Raw genomic sequence first — 14,472 nt, forward strand, 5'->3', positions numbered from 1 at the left:
GGGATTCTCCAGGCCAGAATACTGGAGTGGGTAGCCATTCCCTTCTCCAGGGGATCTTCCCAACCCAGGGATCAAACCCAGGGTCTCCTGCTTTGCAGGCAGATTCTGTACCATCTGAGCCACCAGGGAAGCCCTATGCAGAACAGAAGCCATACTGAAATAAAACTCTTAGGACAAAAGCATCAGTCAAAGCAGGTACAAGTCACCGTCCTGTTTACAGAGAGAGGGCAGCTCCAGTGAAGGACAGAAACACATCCACGCAGGTGAAGATGAGACCCAGAATCTTACCGCTTGGAAAGTGGGGCGCTCGGGGATGGGGCTTGGTCAGCGCGCTCTGCACGGCCTGTTGGAAGTTCTTCCCGGGAGCCTGGTGCTGTGTGTACATGGAGTATATGGAGCTGGCAGCCACCGTCTGGGGTTTTCTGAAGGGTGGAAGGAGGGCGTCCTTGGAAGGCTGAGGCGTGAAGGGTCGGACAGCGGCAGCAGGGGGACTCTCTTGCTTAGAACCTGGAGGAAGGGTCTGGTCTGCTGGGCCCACTGAAGGCCCGCCGGGGGCCAGTAGGCCCCTCTGCTGCTGCACGGTGGGTTTGGGTTTACCTCCCATGGATGCAACAGCTGCTGACAACTGCGGAGCAGTTCCATCTGGCTTCATGTCGGATGGTGACTGGTTAGTTTGTCCGAAATAAGGCAAATTTATCTGTTTTGGTTTTGATGGGACAGGAGGTGGTACCTTAGCCACATTTTTATTTGCAGCCTGTAAATATACACACACATATCCAGTTAAAATACTGTGTAACTGGGTACATGGAATGTTCTAGATAACCTAAGTTTTACAAGTGTCAAATATAGACTGAAAAGATTAGCTCTACATTGAAAGGTCATTAAAAAGTTTTAAATCTCTGAGTTTAATCACATGTAAAAGGACCTTCAGTAATGCAATACAATTCCTATACCCGGTACGACTTCCTCCAAGTTACCCCTTCCTACTGGGGCAACGGTTTAAGTGTCCACTTGAAAACCTTTTAATTGCCATTTTACATATTCACAGATGGCACCAATAACTGAAAACCATTCCTGTTCAATGGAACTTCATGCAATCTGGGCCGTGTTGTAAAAAGAAAAGAAAAAAAAAAAAAAAAAAAAACTCCTAACTGGATCACACAGCCACAGTCTGGTTGTCAAAGGCTGGGATTCTAACAGTTATGGAAGATTTACCGTCAAATTGCTTGATACTGCCTTAACCCCAAATTTTGAAGAGACAATGTAACTAAGCAGTGTGAACATGATGTTCTTTAATGCACTTGTATTTTTTAGAGAGTCGCACAAAATAATACCCACAAGCCAGTCAGTCATGCTCCTCCTGTATGATGGGAGACCACAAACACACTTAAGTAACAGAACTGAAAATAACAGAATGCAGTTATATTTTCTAATCTTCCAGATTTTCCTCCTGTATGATGGGAGACCACAAACACACTTAAGTAACAGAACTGAAAATAACAGAATGCAGTTATATTTTCTAATCTTCCAGATTTTCTTTATTCTCCCTCACATTAATACTTTCTCTTTTGAAAAATGCACAAAGAATTACTATTAAATGTTAAAACTGGGACATCCTCACATACCTGAGCATCCCGCAAAATGTCTTCACTGCTCTGGTTCTTCCTCAGGGTACCGAAGGCAGGTGGGGCGGCAGACTGGTCCACGGTGTCGAACATTGAAAAGGGACGCACTTTCTTCTCCTTCTCCCTCAACGGAACCTCTCCATCATCCACTGAAGACGACAGAAAAAAAAAAAAATCATTCTAATAATCAAACTGCTTGTGATAAAAATTTCTTATTCACGTTACTCTCTCCACAATCTCTTTGAAATCCTATAGTCATTAAATGCTCTATTTTTAAATTAAGTCGATTAAGGAATAACCCCACACTACAATGCTAGTACCTTAATTCCCCTGCTAAAGGAAGATGTTCTAGAAATTAACACGGTCCCTGGTTTTAACACACTAGAAAGTAGCAATCTAAAAAAGAATACTTAGAGCCCTCAGACAGCCAAAAGAGGATACTCAGGAACAGCACAAGTAAACCTCACCTTGGTCTGGAACATTCCCAGAGCTTTTAGACACAGAGGCAGAGGCTTGGCTAGAGAAAAGATCTGCATTCGGAGGAGTCCAATCAGGGCCAAGGAGATGGATTTTAGAGCCTAGAACACAGAAAAGTAGCTGCAATAACCCGGGATGCTAAGGAGATTTTTAAAGGTTCCTTTTGCTGCTAAGACATTTAATCCCGTGAAAGTGAAAGTCGCTCAGTTGTACCTGACCCTTTGCGACCCCGTGGACTATACATACATAGTCCATGGAATTCTCCAGGCCAGAATACTAGAGTGCGTAGCCTTTCCCTTCTCCAGGGGATCTTCCCAAACCCAGGGATCAAACCCAGGGCTCCCGCATTTTAGGCAGATTCTTCACCAGCTGAGCCACAAGGAAAGCACTTTATCTCTAAAAATCGGTTTAAATATCAGACTCACAACAAGCCCAGTAAACTTACTTAGAAACATCAGATTTTATACTTGTATTAACAATGTAAGAGTGTTCTCATTTACTTAAAATAATCACGATCAACACAAAGTCTGCCTGAAGCAGCAAGGACACGACTTCTCACAGGGTAAGGAAACATCACCATCACACCCAGAAAACGACTTCCAATTCATCAAACCAAGGCCTCGCTGGTGTGTCTTACGTAACGGCCACGTTGTGATGTATGCACAACAAAAGCAGAAACGCAGGCTTTCAGCCCGTGACTCTGACCACAGCCTTGGATAAATCAAAATATTCAAGTGTTTTCTACACTGGCATTTAAGTTTCAAAGCCGCAGCTTTTCTTTCACAGAAGTAACTCTTTCTGCAATAAAACCCAGACTACATAGCACTACTGCGTCACAGTGGTAATTGCAGCAAAATAATAAATAATTTTAAAGTTAGCTATTATTTACACATGATAGTGGCTAGGGAAAAGACACAATTCTATTTTTTTCTCCTGAATAATAAGCTCATTAAAGGATACTTTCACCCAGCTTTTGCTACAACTCTCCTTTCATTTCCTCCTCTTACTAATATAACACTCTGGCGTGCACCCCACCCTCCAAAATATCTGAGGACTACACACAGAAAGCAAAGGTCACTAACACAAGCAGCCTCTATTACCTTCACTTTTTTAAAAAATTTGTTATTTTTTTATAATTGAAGGATAATTGCTTTACAGAATTTTGTTGTCTTCTGTCAAACCTCAACATGAATCAGCCACAGGTATACAATATCCTCTCCCTTTTGAACCTCCCTCCTTTTATCTTCACTTTTATCTCCCAGTGTTTCCTTTTATTCTAAACATTATCCGTAGGCAAATTCTCATGCAGAAGCACATACGGATAGAAAACACCAACCATCAACGGAGGGGACCCGCCACCTCAGTCTGCACAGATGACGCCACTAACACATATCTGGCCTTTTTACACAACAGGGAAGGTTCTCAAGCTGTTAACATCAGATCAAAATTTCTTTATTAATGAGAAGAAATTCAAACCAATGTTTAGGTTTTCAAAAAACCTGATGTTTTATTTCATTTCCTGAGCAGAACTATATCATTGAGCATTAAGAAAATTATCATTTCTTAACCCCAAAGAACACAAGGAGGTTTTTAGAATTTCAACACGAACAAGGAATAAATAGGAAGACACCTTTAAAACTCAAAATTTGGCGGGGGGAAAAAAAAATCTAAATTAAAAAAAAAAAAACTTGCTGTGAAGCACAAATAAAAGAAAGGTATGCCAAAATAAATAAATCAATAAAACTCAAACTTGAGGGAAAATCACAGTGAGGAGGGGAACAGCCAGGCCATGGAAGGACTAGGAAGTGCCTGATTTTACCTTTCGCTTGCGAGGCGGCCCCAGATCTCATGTTGGGCAGCGTCTGGACTTTCATGGGCCCCTCGGAAGCCTGCGTGGCCCCGGGCCCATCGGGCAGGGCTGGCTTCACCAGAAGTTCAGGCCGTGACGGGATCCGGGGCATAGTTGACGACTGGATATAGGGACCAACTGCCGCCACTCGACTCTGCCCCGATGCTCCCGGCTGGGGCACGTGTCCATCAGATGAGACCTTATTCGGAGAAAGCACAGGGCCTTTAGTATTCCAAGTCAGACCGGATCCAACTCAGAAAAGCCTGTGACACCATGATAATTTTAACTGCTAAAATCCAGCACTTTCAGGATCTAGCCATTGAGTGTACCAGAAACATCCCCCGACAAAAACACTCCTGGGTGAAGTCTCACCCACACTTCATTACAAGAATTAGAAAGAAGAGCAGAGCTACAGAAGGGATTATATTAAAAGTACAAGAAGAGTGGACTCTCTTTCAAGGAGCCACAAGGTCCTGTCTCTTTTCCGAGGATGTGCCCAGCAGTGTTTCTGAAATATGCAAGCACTGACCTCACTGGGATGGTCACTGTCCCCTCCTCCTGGTCCTGGCCAACCGCGCACTTACTGGAAGGTTCTCTTTCTGCTGCAGGGCCGCCTTCTTCTTCCACAGCCGGTCCCTGAGCTCATTAACACGCTTGTCCATCACCGCCACTTCTGAATTGCGCTTATTCAAACACTCCCTTTGTTGTTGCAGCTTGGCATTCTGCTCCTGGTTCAGTTTGTTTCTTAACTGAATAAAATTAGGGGAGAAAAAGGTAGCCAAGGAGTAGGCAGAAAAATTTCTCAAACAGATAATCACACGGTTCACTATTATATAATTTCTAAAAATGTAAGGTCCCTCCACACTTCTCATCTCATGGTTTAAAATGAAGTGTTAGACCACCGGCTGTGGTCACAATGAACGCCTCAAGTTTCCTGTTTGAGGTACCATAAAGTTTATTCTGGATTCTGTGGAGTTTAGGTCTTCCTCCCTGTCCCCACCCCTTTAAGGAAAAGAGGTGGAAATCCAGGACTTCCTGCCCTGTATGTGGACAACACTGTGGTGCTGGAGATGAGGTGCCACCGAAATGTCACAAGAGGCCACCATTTACCTGAAGCTCCTTGTAGAGCCGATCAAGCTCAGCCACCGCGGACTGGTTGTCATGGTGACCGTCAATCCTGCCATTCTTCAGCATCTCCAGTTGTCTTGTAAGTTCCTCTACTTTTGACACAGCCAGAACAAGCTCCCTCTGCTTTTGCTGGAACAAACTATTCATCTGTTCAATTTCCTCCACTAAAGTAAGAACGAGAAAAGCAACAATTGTTGAAAAGAAAAATGAGAAGGGATCGCTTCCCAGGCAACCTAAGATGTACCATAAACTTCCTCATAAAAAGCAAAGAAAATTTTCAGAAATGTCCTAGAACCAACCAATTCCTATATAATCAACTGAAGTCAACAAAGACATCTATAAACCAAATCACTAAAGTTTTAATTAAAATGGCATTATAATCGATGGAGCTATTAATATGAATAAAAATCCTTGCCTTCATTGAACCTTCAGTCAAGAAACTATTTAGAGAGAGGAAAAAAAAAATATTCTATATTCCAAAAAAGAACCTTGTCTAGAACATTCAATAGCTGAATTCAACTCAGGGGAACCAGCAGCTTCGAAACTGCAGTGAGTTATACTTTTCCCCAAAAATCCTTTTTAAGTGACCTACATACAAAGTCTCATCTTAGTCCTCTTACTACAAATTCATACAAACTTCCTACACCAGTGTTTTTCTATACTCAAACAGTCTGTGGCATTTAGCACTGACATAAACTGACTGGGAGCAACTTACCAAGTTTCCCATTGCTTAGCCTCTTCTGTTCCACGTGGCCTTTAAGCGCTCTCACTTTTTTTAGCTTCGCTTCCTGATTCTCAGCTATTTCTTTGAGCCTCTTAAGCTTTTCTTGTTCAGCCGCTTGTTGCTGTTGACGCTGATCTTGCTGTTTCAGAAACTTCAAGCGCTGTTCCTAAAGATATAAGCCATCATCAGACATGTCATTTTAAACAGCAGACCACTAACCTACAATCACCCTGAGATGCCCAGACTGACGTGCATCTGTGGCATTGCTCCAGTCTTACCATCTGTCCTCACGCTGCCATCAGAACCACCTGGGGCGTTTGTGAAAAACAGACGCTCCTGAGCTCTACCCTAGGATCTACTTAAGGCGGTAAGATCCAGGAATCAGTACTGTTATCCAAGTGGTCCTTTTGCAGCGAGCAAGCAGTGATCTGTGAACTAGTTTTCATGAGCTGCAGCCATTAATATTAAGAAGGAGCTCATGCAGCGATGGGAGGCGGTAAAAGAAAGCTATTAAATGACACACTTTGAAGTTAAATTTGGATTCAGACTCAAGCCCTGCCACTTATTAGCTATGAGACTTTGGGGCAAATTATATAACCTCACTGAGTCCACAAGTCTGTGTCTTCACCTATAAAATGAGATGATCACTAGTCCCTCCAGGGCTGCAGTGAGGAATCAATGCAACGTGTAGTGGAAATCTCTGTGACCAGCATCTTACACAGTTAGGGCACACTCGGCACGCTTAGAAAAGAGCCAAAGAACTACTTTCTAAAGAATGCCTTTAGGAAACTGCAATTACGCAACTTACAATTTTATTCCTATTATATCTAAAATTTCAACTGAGGAAAACAGAGCCACACAATTTATACTCAAGGGTAAACTTCTCAGATTTGTATGGCTAACACATACAAGGACACAGATAGTTTCAAAATAAGACCTTGATTTTAAAGATTTATGCTGTTAACAATCGAATTTTTTATTTGAATTCATGTCCTTGCTACTCAAGGAATGCTGCATCAGCACCGCATGGGATCGCATTAGAAATGTAAAATGTCAGACCCGCAACCCACACCTACTGAATCAGAACATGCATTTTTAACAAAACCCCTAGGTGATTCATACGCACATTAAAGTATGAGAAGCAACAATACACAGGATTTTGAAAAAGCTGGTGTCTAGCATCAAAAGTAGAAAAGGATGCATAGGTACATTTGGTGCCACTAACCCTCTGATGTAAAAAAAACAGCTGTTAAATGCCTTTAAATATTGTGTTTTCTACTTGGGAACCATATGGAAAAGTTTAATTTGTAATTTCAATAAATATTTTAAGTGTTAAAAAAGAAAAGAAAAGGATGCATAGGAACCCTAAGAAGTATTACAGGGAAGCCACAGTGCATGCTGAGAATGAGGTTGAAGAATCCTTGGCCATCACTTCAAAGCCATGCTGGGGACCTTGCTACTCAAACTCTCAGGTGTCCACCCCAGCTTACAGACCCTCAAAGACTGGTAAGCGAAAATATTGAGTGTTTAGACCAGGGCTAACAGACTACACAGCCTTCTGTCTGTGTTCATAAACAAAGTTCTCTTGGCACACAGCCACATCCATTCGTTTACCTATTGTTTATGGCTGCTTTCCAGCCACAGATGCAGAGCTGAGACTGCACAGCCTGCAAAGCCTAAAATATTTCGGCCCTTCAGAAAGTCTGACAACATCTGGTTTAGACTATTAGCCCAAGGCTCGCAGGAGCAGCCGCAGGAAGACTGGTTTTGAGAGTGATGGAGAAACTTCCCATATTTTCTCTGTTCAAGGAGAGGACAAGGTTTATTTTGTGGGTGGAGAATGTCCCCAAGTAGAGGCAAGCAGCCTGTTTTCAGTGCCAAGCAGTAGCTGGGGACAGGTGAGCATGAGACTTTGAAGTTCCTCCTGATTCAAGATGAAGTCAGCCCAGACTAGTGCCTGCAAGCAAAGCTGAAAGGCTCTTTACGCCTTCCCTGTTTTACCGACACTCAGCACAGCGTGGTTAACTTTGATCAGGATCGGGCCAAGGAGGATCTAAAACAACTGAATGATTTTAGCATTTCTACAAAACGCTACAGTGAAGAGAAGAAAGCACCACACAGCAGATACCTGTTGGGCTGATGTTATCAACTCATATGTGAGGGAACCGGCTTACTAGCAAGGGTGTACTGTAAACAGCTTTACTTACACAGGAACGGGAGTGGCCTGTTAGGTCTCTGAAAACATGGCCATTACCTTAGTGGCCAGCATTTGTTGCTGGGCCTCAATCTGTTGCTGCTGGCGGGACGCCATTTCCTGAAGTTCAGCAAGTGTCAGATCCATTCTAGGACTATTAACCTACCAAAAAAAGTGCAAATAATCCAACTCACTATAAAATGATCACGGAGACTCCTCCCTCAAATCATGTTATCATGACAAAATTATTTAGCTATTTTTCTCACATCATATTAAAGAACTCATTAATTTTTATATTACTATTCCCATATTGACTTAATATTTAAAACATAATGATACACAGACTCTTTTAAGTTGTAAATTTAAATTAAATAGTTTCAGTACTGACACAAATGGAACCATCTGGAATCACCTTGTTCTGCAGTTAAATTAGGAAGGCAGTATTTGACCACATCAAACATGATGTTGGGAACTGGCAGCAAACTTAGAATACAGTCATTAAAACACCCTTTAAAAATGTAACACTGGAATTTAAAAAATCCAAGACACAGTAGGTCATCAGAGACAAAGCAAGATGTCTACTATACTCCCTAAACATCCATTCCACATGGTCCTAAGAGGTTCTCGCTAGAAAGAAAGGAAGGCAGGAAGAAAGAAACTATATCCAGATTGCAAAGGGAAAAATTTTCTGTCTTTACTCAAGGACAACATAATCATCTATGAAGAAAATTCTATGGAATCTACAAAAAGCTACTAAATAAATAAGTTATTTAGCAAGAATGCAGGATAAAACATCAATAGCCAAAATCAACGATATTTCTATACATTAGCAAAACCCAGAAAACTGAAAAAAGACATTTTGTAATATCATTAAGATTAGCATAAAAACCATGAAGCACTCAGGAATAAATTTGACAGATGCTCAGGCCTGACACTGAAAACTTCAAAACATGGCTGAGAGAGAGAAGACCTATTTGGGGAGGAATACTGTGGTGCTTGTGAACTAAAAAGCTCAATATTGTCAGATGGCAATGCTTCCCATACTGACCTACAGAGGCAAGACAATACCAACCCAAATCCCAGCAGGCTTTAAAAAAAAAAATAAATCAACTGGCGAATTATACAATCTCATATGGAAGTGCAAATGAGACAGAATAGCCAAAACAACTTCGAAAAGAAGAGTTAGAAAACATACACTGCCTGACTTCAAGACTAAACACGCTTTAGTGATCAATACATTGTGTTACTGATATCATGTCAGATGAACAGATCAATGAAACAGAAGACAGAGTACAAAAACAGACCCACACCTACACTGGTAATTGATTTAAGAGAAAGGGCAGTTGAGTAGACAAAGAAGAGTCTTTTCAACAAATGCTGCTTGTACAACTGGATATCCACACACAATAAACAAAATGCACTTCTCTCACAATACATGCAAGTGTTAATTCAAAATGGATCCTAAACTCAGATGCAAGATCTAAAACTTCTAAGTTGATTAATTATACTGTATTGAAGTCATAGACTGGGAAAAATATTTGCCAATTATCTATCTAATAAAAAACCTTGGATTCAGCATATATAACAGAACTCTTAAACTCAATAATAATGAAGCAAACAACCCAATCATGAAAAAGATAAGCAAAAGAGGGGAACAGGAAGTTCCCTAGTGGTCTAAAGGTTAGGATTCATTTATTTCACTGCCCTGGCCTGGATTCAAAACCTGGCTGGGAAACTGAGATCCCAAAAGCCCTGCAACATGATAAAAAAAGAAGTGAACAAATATTAACACTTCACTAAAGACAATATATGAATGGCAAATAAGCACATGATAGATGCCCAATACCATCAGCCATTAGAGAAATACAAAATACAACCAGAATGTACTACCATCACCAGAAGCCAAAATTAAAAGCACTGACCATACCAAATGTTGGCAAGGATGTGGAAAAACTAGAACTCTCTGATGAGGACTATAAAATAAAACAATCACTTTGGAAATCAGTCTGACAGCTTCTTAAAAAGTTAACATATGAACCAACCATTTTACTCCTAAGTATTTACTTTAGGGAAATAGTAATAAAAGCATATGTCCATACAAAGATGTATACCCAAGTACTCATCACAGCGTGATACAGAATAACTAAACAATCAAAATGCCCAACAGATGAATGGATAAGGAGTGGTATAACCAGGCAATAGAATATCTCCCAGCAATAAAAAGGAATCAACTACTGATACACAACAAAATGAATAAACCTCAAACTATTTATCCTGAGCAAATTCAGACAGAAAAGAGTATATACTGGATGACTCCATTTATCCTAGATTCTGGAAAACAAAACTAATTTATGGCGACAGACAGCAGACTGGCTAGCAGTTCCCTGAGGATGGGAAGGGAGGCAAGAAGGAACAATTACAAAAGAACATAAGGAAACTTTTTTTGGGGGGGGTGATCGAATATGTTCATTATCTTGATTATGGTGACAGCATCAGAGATGTACACATGTCAAAACTTATCAAAATATATACCCAACATGTGAGCAGCTTGTTTATTGTGTTGTGTTCGTCACTTAGTCATGTCCAACTCTTTGTGAACCCACAGAACCCGCCAGGCTCCTCTGTCCATGGAATTCTCCAGGCAAGAACTCTGGAGGGGGCTGCCATTCCCTATTCTCCCAGGGATGTTCCCGACCCAGGGACTGAATGAACCCAGGTCTCGCACATTGCAGGCAGATTCTTTACCATCTGAGCCACCAGAGAAGCCCTATGTGTAGTTTATTATATGTCAATTATACATTAATAAAGATGTTATTTAAAAACCCAGTGAAGGGGTTTCCCTGGTGGCTTAGTAGTGAAGAATCCACCTGTCAATGCAGGAGATACGGGTCTGATCCCTGGTCCAGAAGATCCCACATGCTGCAGAGCAACTAAGCCTGTGTGCCACAAATATTATTGAGCCTGTGTCCTAGAACCTGGGAACTGCAACCACTGAAGCCTGTGGGCCCTAGAGCCCATGCTCCGCAACAAGTCACTACAATGAAAAGCCCACACGATGCAACTAGAGAGAAACCCCTACTTGCTGCAATGAGAGAAAAGCCCAAGCAGCAACAAAGACCCAGAACAACCCGTAAATTTTATTTTTTTAATTTTAAGTGTTGTAATACTTTCATAATTAAAAAAAAATAAGAAAAAAAAAACAGTGATGGGACTTCCCTGGCAGTCCAGTGGTTAAGACTCCAAGCTACCACTGCAGGGGGCAAGGGTTTGATCCCTAGTTGGAAAACTACAATTTTGCATGTCTCATGGCGAGGCCAAAAAATAAATAAATCATTTTAAAAAAATAAAAATCCAGTGATGGGGAAAGATACATTGTGTCGATATGCACTGAAATCTCGTTAATGGTCAGACCATTTCCATTATCCTTGTATCAGCCTTTCATCACTAAGATAACTATGAGATCAAAGAAGAGAAACAGGAAGAATTTGGGCAAGGTGGAATAAAAGCAGTGTGCGTTGGAGAGGTAATTTAGCTAATCCCTAACAAGGTTAAAAATTCTAAGCTCTGAAAAGAAAATGTCTACAAGGAGTCCCAAAGATACCTGCTAAAATTCATATGCAATAGCAAGAGCATTAATATATCATTAATGCTAAAAGCAATAACAGCAACAAATAAAATCACCAAAAAAACAAATACTTCCTCGAACTTATTCACATTAATGCTAAAAGCAGTAACAGTAACAAATAAAATCACCAAAAAAACAAATACTTCCTCAAACTTATTCAACACTTGTTCTGTATTTGTGACATATCCAGCATCTGACTTCTTTCAACAGCCATGTTGTTGCTGTTCAGTCATGAGGTCGTGTCTCTTTGCGACCCTATGGACTTCAGAAGCCCGGGCTTCTCTGTCCTATACTATCTTCCAGAGCTGCACTGAGTCAGTGATGCTATGTAACCATTTCATCCTCTGCCACCCTTTCTCCTTTTGCCTTCAATCATTCTCAGCATCAGGGTCTTTTCCAGTGAGTCAGCTCTTCACATCAGGTGGCCAAAGTACTAGAGCTTCAGCTTCAGCATCAGTCCTTCCAATGAATATTTAGGGTTGATTGCCCTTAGGATTGACTGTTTTGATCTCGTTGCAGTCCAAGGGACTCTCAAGAGTCTTCTCCAGCACCACAGTTCAAAAGCATCAATTCTTTGGCACTTGGTCTTCTTCATGGTTCAACTCTCCCATCGAAACATGACTACTGGAAAAACTACAGCTTTGACTACATAGATGCTTGTCACCAAAGTGATGTCTCTGCTTTTTCAATTGCTGTCTAGGCTTGTCACAGCTTTCCTTCCAAAGAGCAAGCATCTTTTAATTTCATGGCTGAACTCACCATCCGCAGTGATTTTGGGAGCCCAAGAAAATAAAATCTGTCACTGCTTCCACTTTTTCCCTTTCTATTTGCCATGAAGTGATGGGCCCGGATGCCAATATCTTCGTTTTTTTGAATGTTGAGTTTCTTTTTTTTTTTTTTAAATTTTATTTTATTTTTAAACTTTACAATATTGTATTAGTTTTGCCAAACATCGAAATGAATCCGCCACCGGTATACCCGTGCTCCCCATCCTGAACCCTCCTCCCTCCTCCCTCCCCGGAATGTTGAGTTTCAAGTCAGCTTTTTCACTCTCCTCTTTCACCTTCATCAAGAGGCTCTTTAGTTCCTCTTCACTTTCTGCCATTAGAATAGTATCATCTGCATATCTAAGGTTGTTGGATATTTCAACAACCATAGAGACCATTAATCACTTTCATGAAATAAATTTAAAATAAACCTTTAAAAAAGGGTTTCCCTTAATCACCTACTGAATAAAAAATGAACAGTGAATGAGATTTAAAAGTTAAAAAAAAAGCAGCATCACTGTGGTCCAAACACAGAATGGGTAACGACGATCACTTACGCCATTCTCCTTTCTTCGATGTTCACCTGGAACTTTTACACCATTTCTTTTTAAACTTGGATCCTGAGACCTTGGTCCACTCACTAAGCACAAAATTCAAAAAGTATGCATTAACACTAGAGGTGACAGATATTTTAAGTACCAGTTCATTTCTCAGTTATGTTTTTAATGCTAATACTTTAAGTTGAAAATATACTTAAAATACCAATACTTTCTAATACCAATGAAGTTAAGGTCTCACAGATTCAACCTGTTCTAGAAAACTTCACTTGGAACAGTGAATGGTCAGCACTAGAAAATGTCACATGCTAACCAATCCCTAGAAAAGCTGCATGAGTTAGGTGCTAGAGGAGAAAAATTAAGAATATAAATATACTTCTTCTTTTGGGTCATTCATACCATATGCCTACAGTGTCTGTTCCCAGTTCTCTTTAGCTACCCAGAAATAAAACTGGGAATAGTCTCACTGAAAGAAATAGGTGAAAATTAATCAACCCACCCTTGTACTCATTAAAGTGTTTGTAACTTCCACAGGAAGGAAGCAATCGAAACAGAACAAGTAGTAATTCGAATTTTGTGGTAATTCCTAAGTACTAGCAAGTACTTCCCCATTTAAGTAAAAAAAATTTCATTTTCTTAGCATGGGAAAGTACTAGTTGGAAAACATTGTACATTCTGCTTTTTGGGGGTAAAAAGAACTTTTCAGGTCCAAATATATGTTTCTCAGCATCACTTAATGTATCATGATAAGAAAATAGTTTTAACTTAAACTGATAAATTGAAAAATATCAAAGAGAGTTTCTTAAATACATGAAATTAAGCTTATAACTGTACTTCCCAGATGTTAGAGAAAAAATACTAAACTATTTCCCAAGAAGCTTTAGATAAAAATTTCTTCTGAATCAAATGTTTGTTGAACCTGCCTGGAAGCTTGGCACAAATTCCCACAAATAATAAATATGTCTATCCTCAGAGCCACATGTCACACTTATACCTAACTCCAACGTTTTCTCAGCTTTACTTTTAAAACTGCTCAATTTTCTGGCAAAATAGCTCAGGTATCTGTCACAATATTTCTGCAAGGAAAAAAAAAAATCTACCATTCGGGAATAATTGCTTTCTTTGCTGCCTCCAAGAGAGAGCAACTGAACTGGCATGTTCAGTTACATAATTAGAATAAAAAGCAAGAGCTTTGAAAATAGTGTCACATTAAAAAAAAGAGAGAAAAACGTAGCGGATTTCCATGGTGGTGGTCCAGAGGTTAAGACTCAGCACTTTCACTGAAAGGGGCTGGGTTTGACCCCTGGTTGAGGAACTTAAGAACCCGCATGCTACATGGCGTGGCCAAAAAAAAAAAAGTCATATACATTCTGGGTCACAGGTCCTAGTTAAACCAGAAAAAGAATACAGTAACAGTCTCTTAATCTGTAATCTAGAAGCCTACAACCACAAAGGCTGACACCAAACAGCAATCCTGTTTTATCCCAGTTTTGACACTGTGTGGCACTGGTGTTTTGCAACAATGT

At 40.4% G+C, this 14,472-nt stretch overlaps 1 protein-coding gene across 3 annotated transcripts in view; it reads right to left on the reverse strand.

The window, feature by feature from the left end:
- Positions 1–14,472, reverse strand: part of TP53BP2 (tumor protein p53 binding protein 2) — a 67,793-nt gene that overhangs the window by 17,250 nt on the left and 36,071 nt on the right. For 2 of the 3 annotated variants that reach the window (XM_070768017.1, XM_070768019.1), the window contains 9 exons: positions 12,947–13,029; positions 8,058–8,159; positions 5,795–5,969; positions 5,062–5,243; positions 4,536–4,700; positions 3,922–4,150; positions 2,093–2,203; positions 1,626–1,774; positions 289–754 (listed from right to left, as the gene is read on the reverse strand). In XM_070768017.1, coding sequence (XP_070624118.1) covers positions 289–754; positions 1,626–1,774; positions 2,093–2,203; positions 3,922–4,150; positions 4,536–4,700; positions 5,062–5,243; positions 5,795–5,969; positions 8,058–8,159; positions 12,947–13,029 — 1,662 coding nt within the window. The remainder of the gene's footprint in view (positions 1–288; positions 755–1,625; positions 1,775–2,092; positions 2,204–3,921; positions 4,151–4,535; positions 4,701–5,061; positions 5,244–5,794; positions 5,970–8,057; positions 8,160–12,946; positions 13,030–14,472) is intronic. The other variant, XM_070768018.1, reaches the window with a different exon arrangement.

The sequence above is a fragment of the Bos indicus genome, chromosome 16, assembly GCF_029378745.1.
Source record: "Bos indicus isolate NIAB-ARS_2022 breed Sahiwal x Tharparkar chromosome 16, NIAB-ARS_B.indTharparkar_mat_pri_1.0, whole genome shotgun sequence".
NCBI lineage: Eukaryota > Metazoa > Chordata > Mammalia > Artiodactyla > Bovidae > Bos > Bos indicus.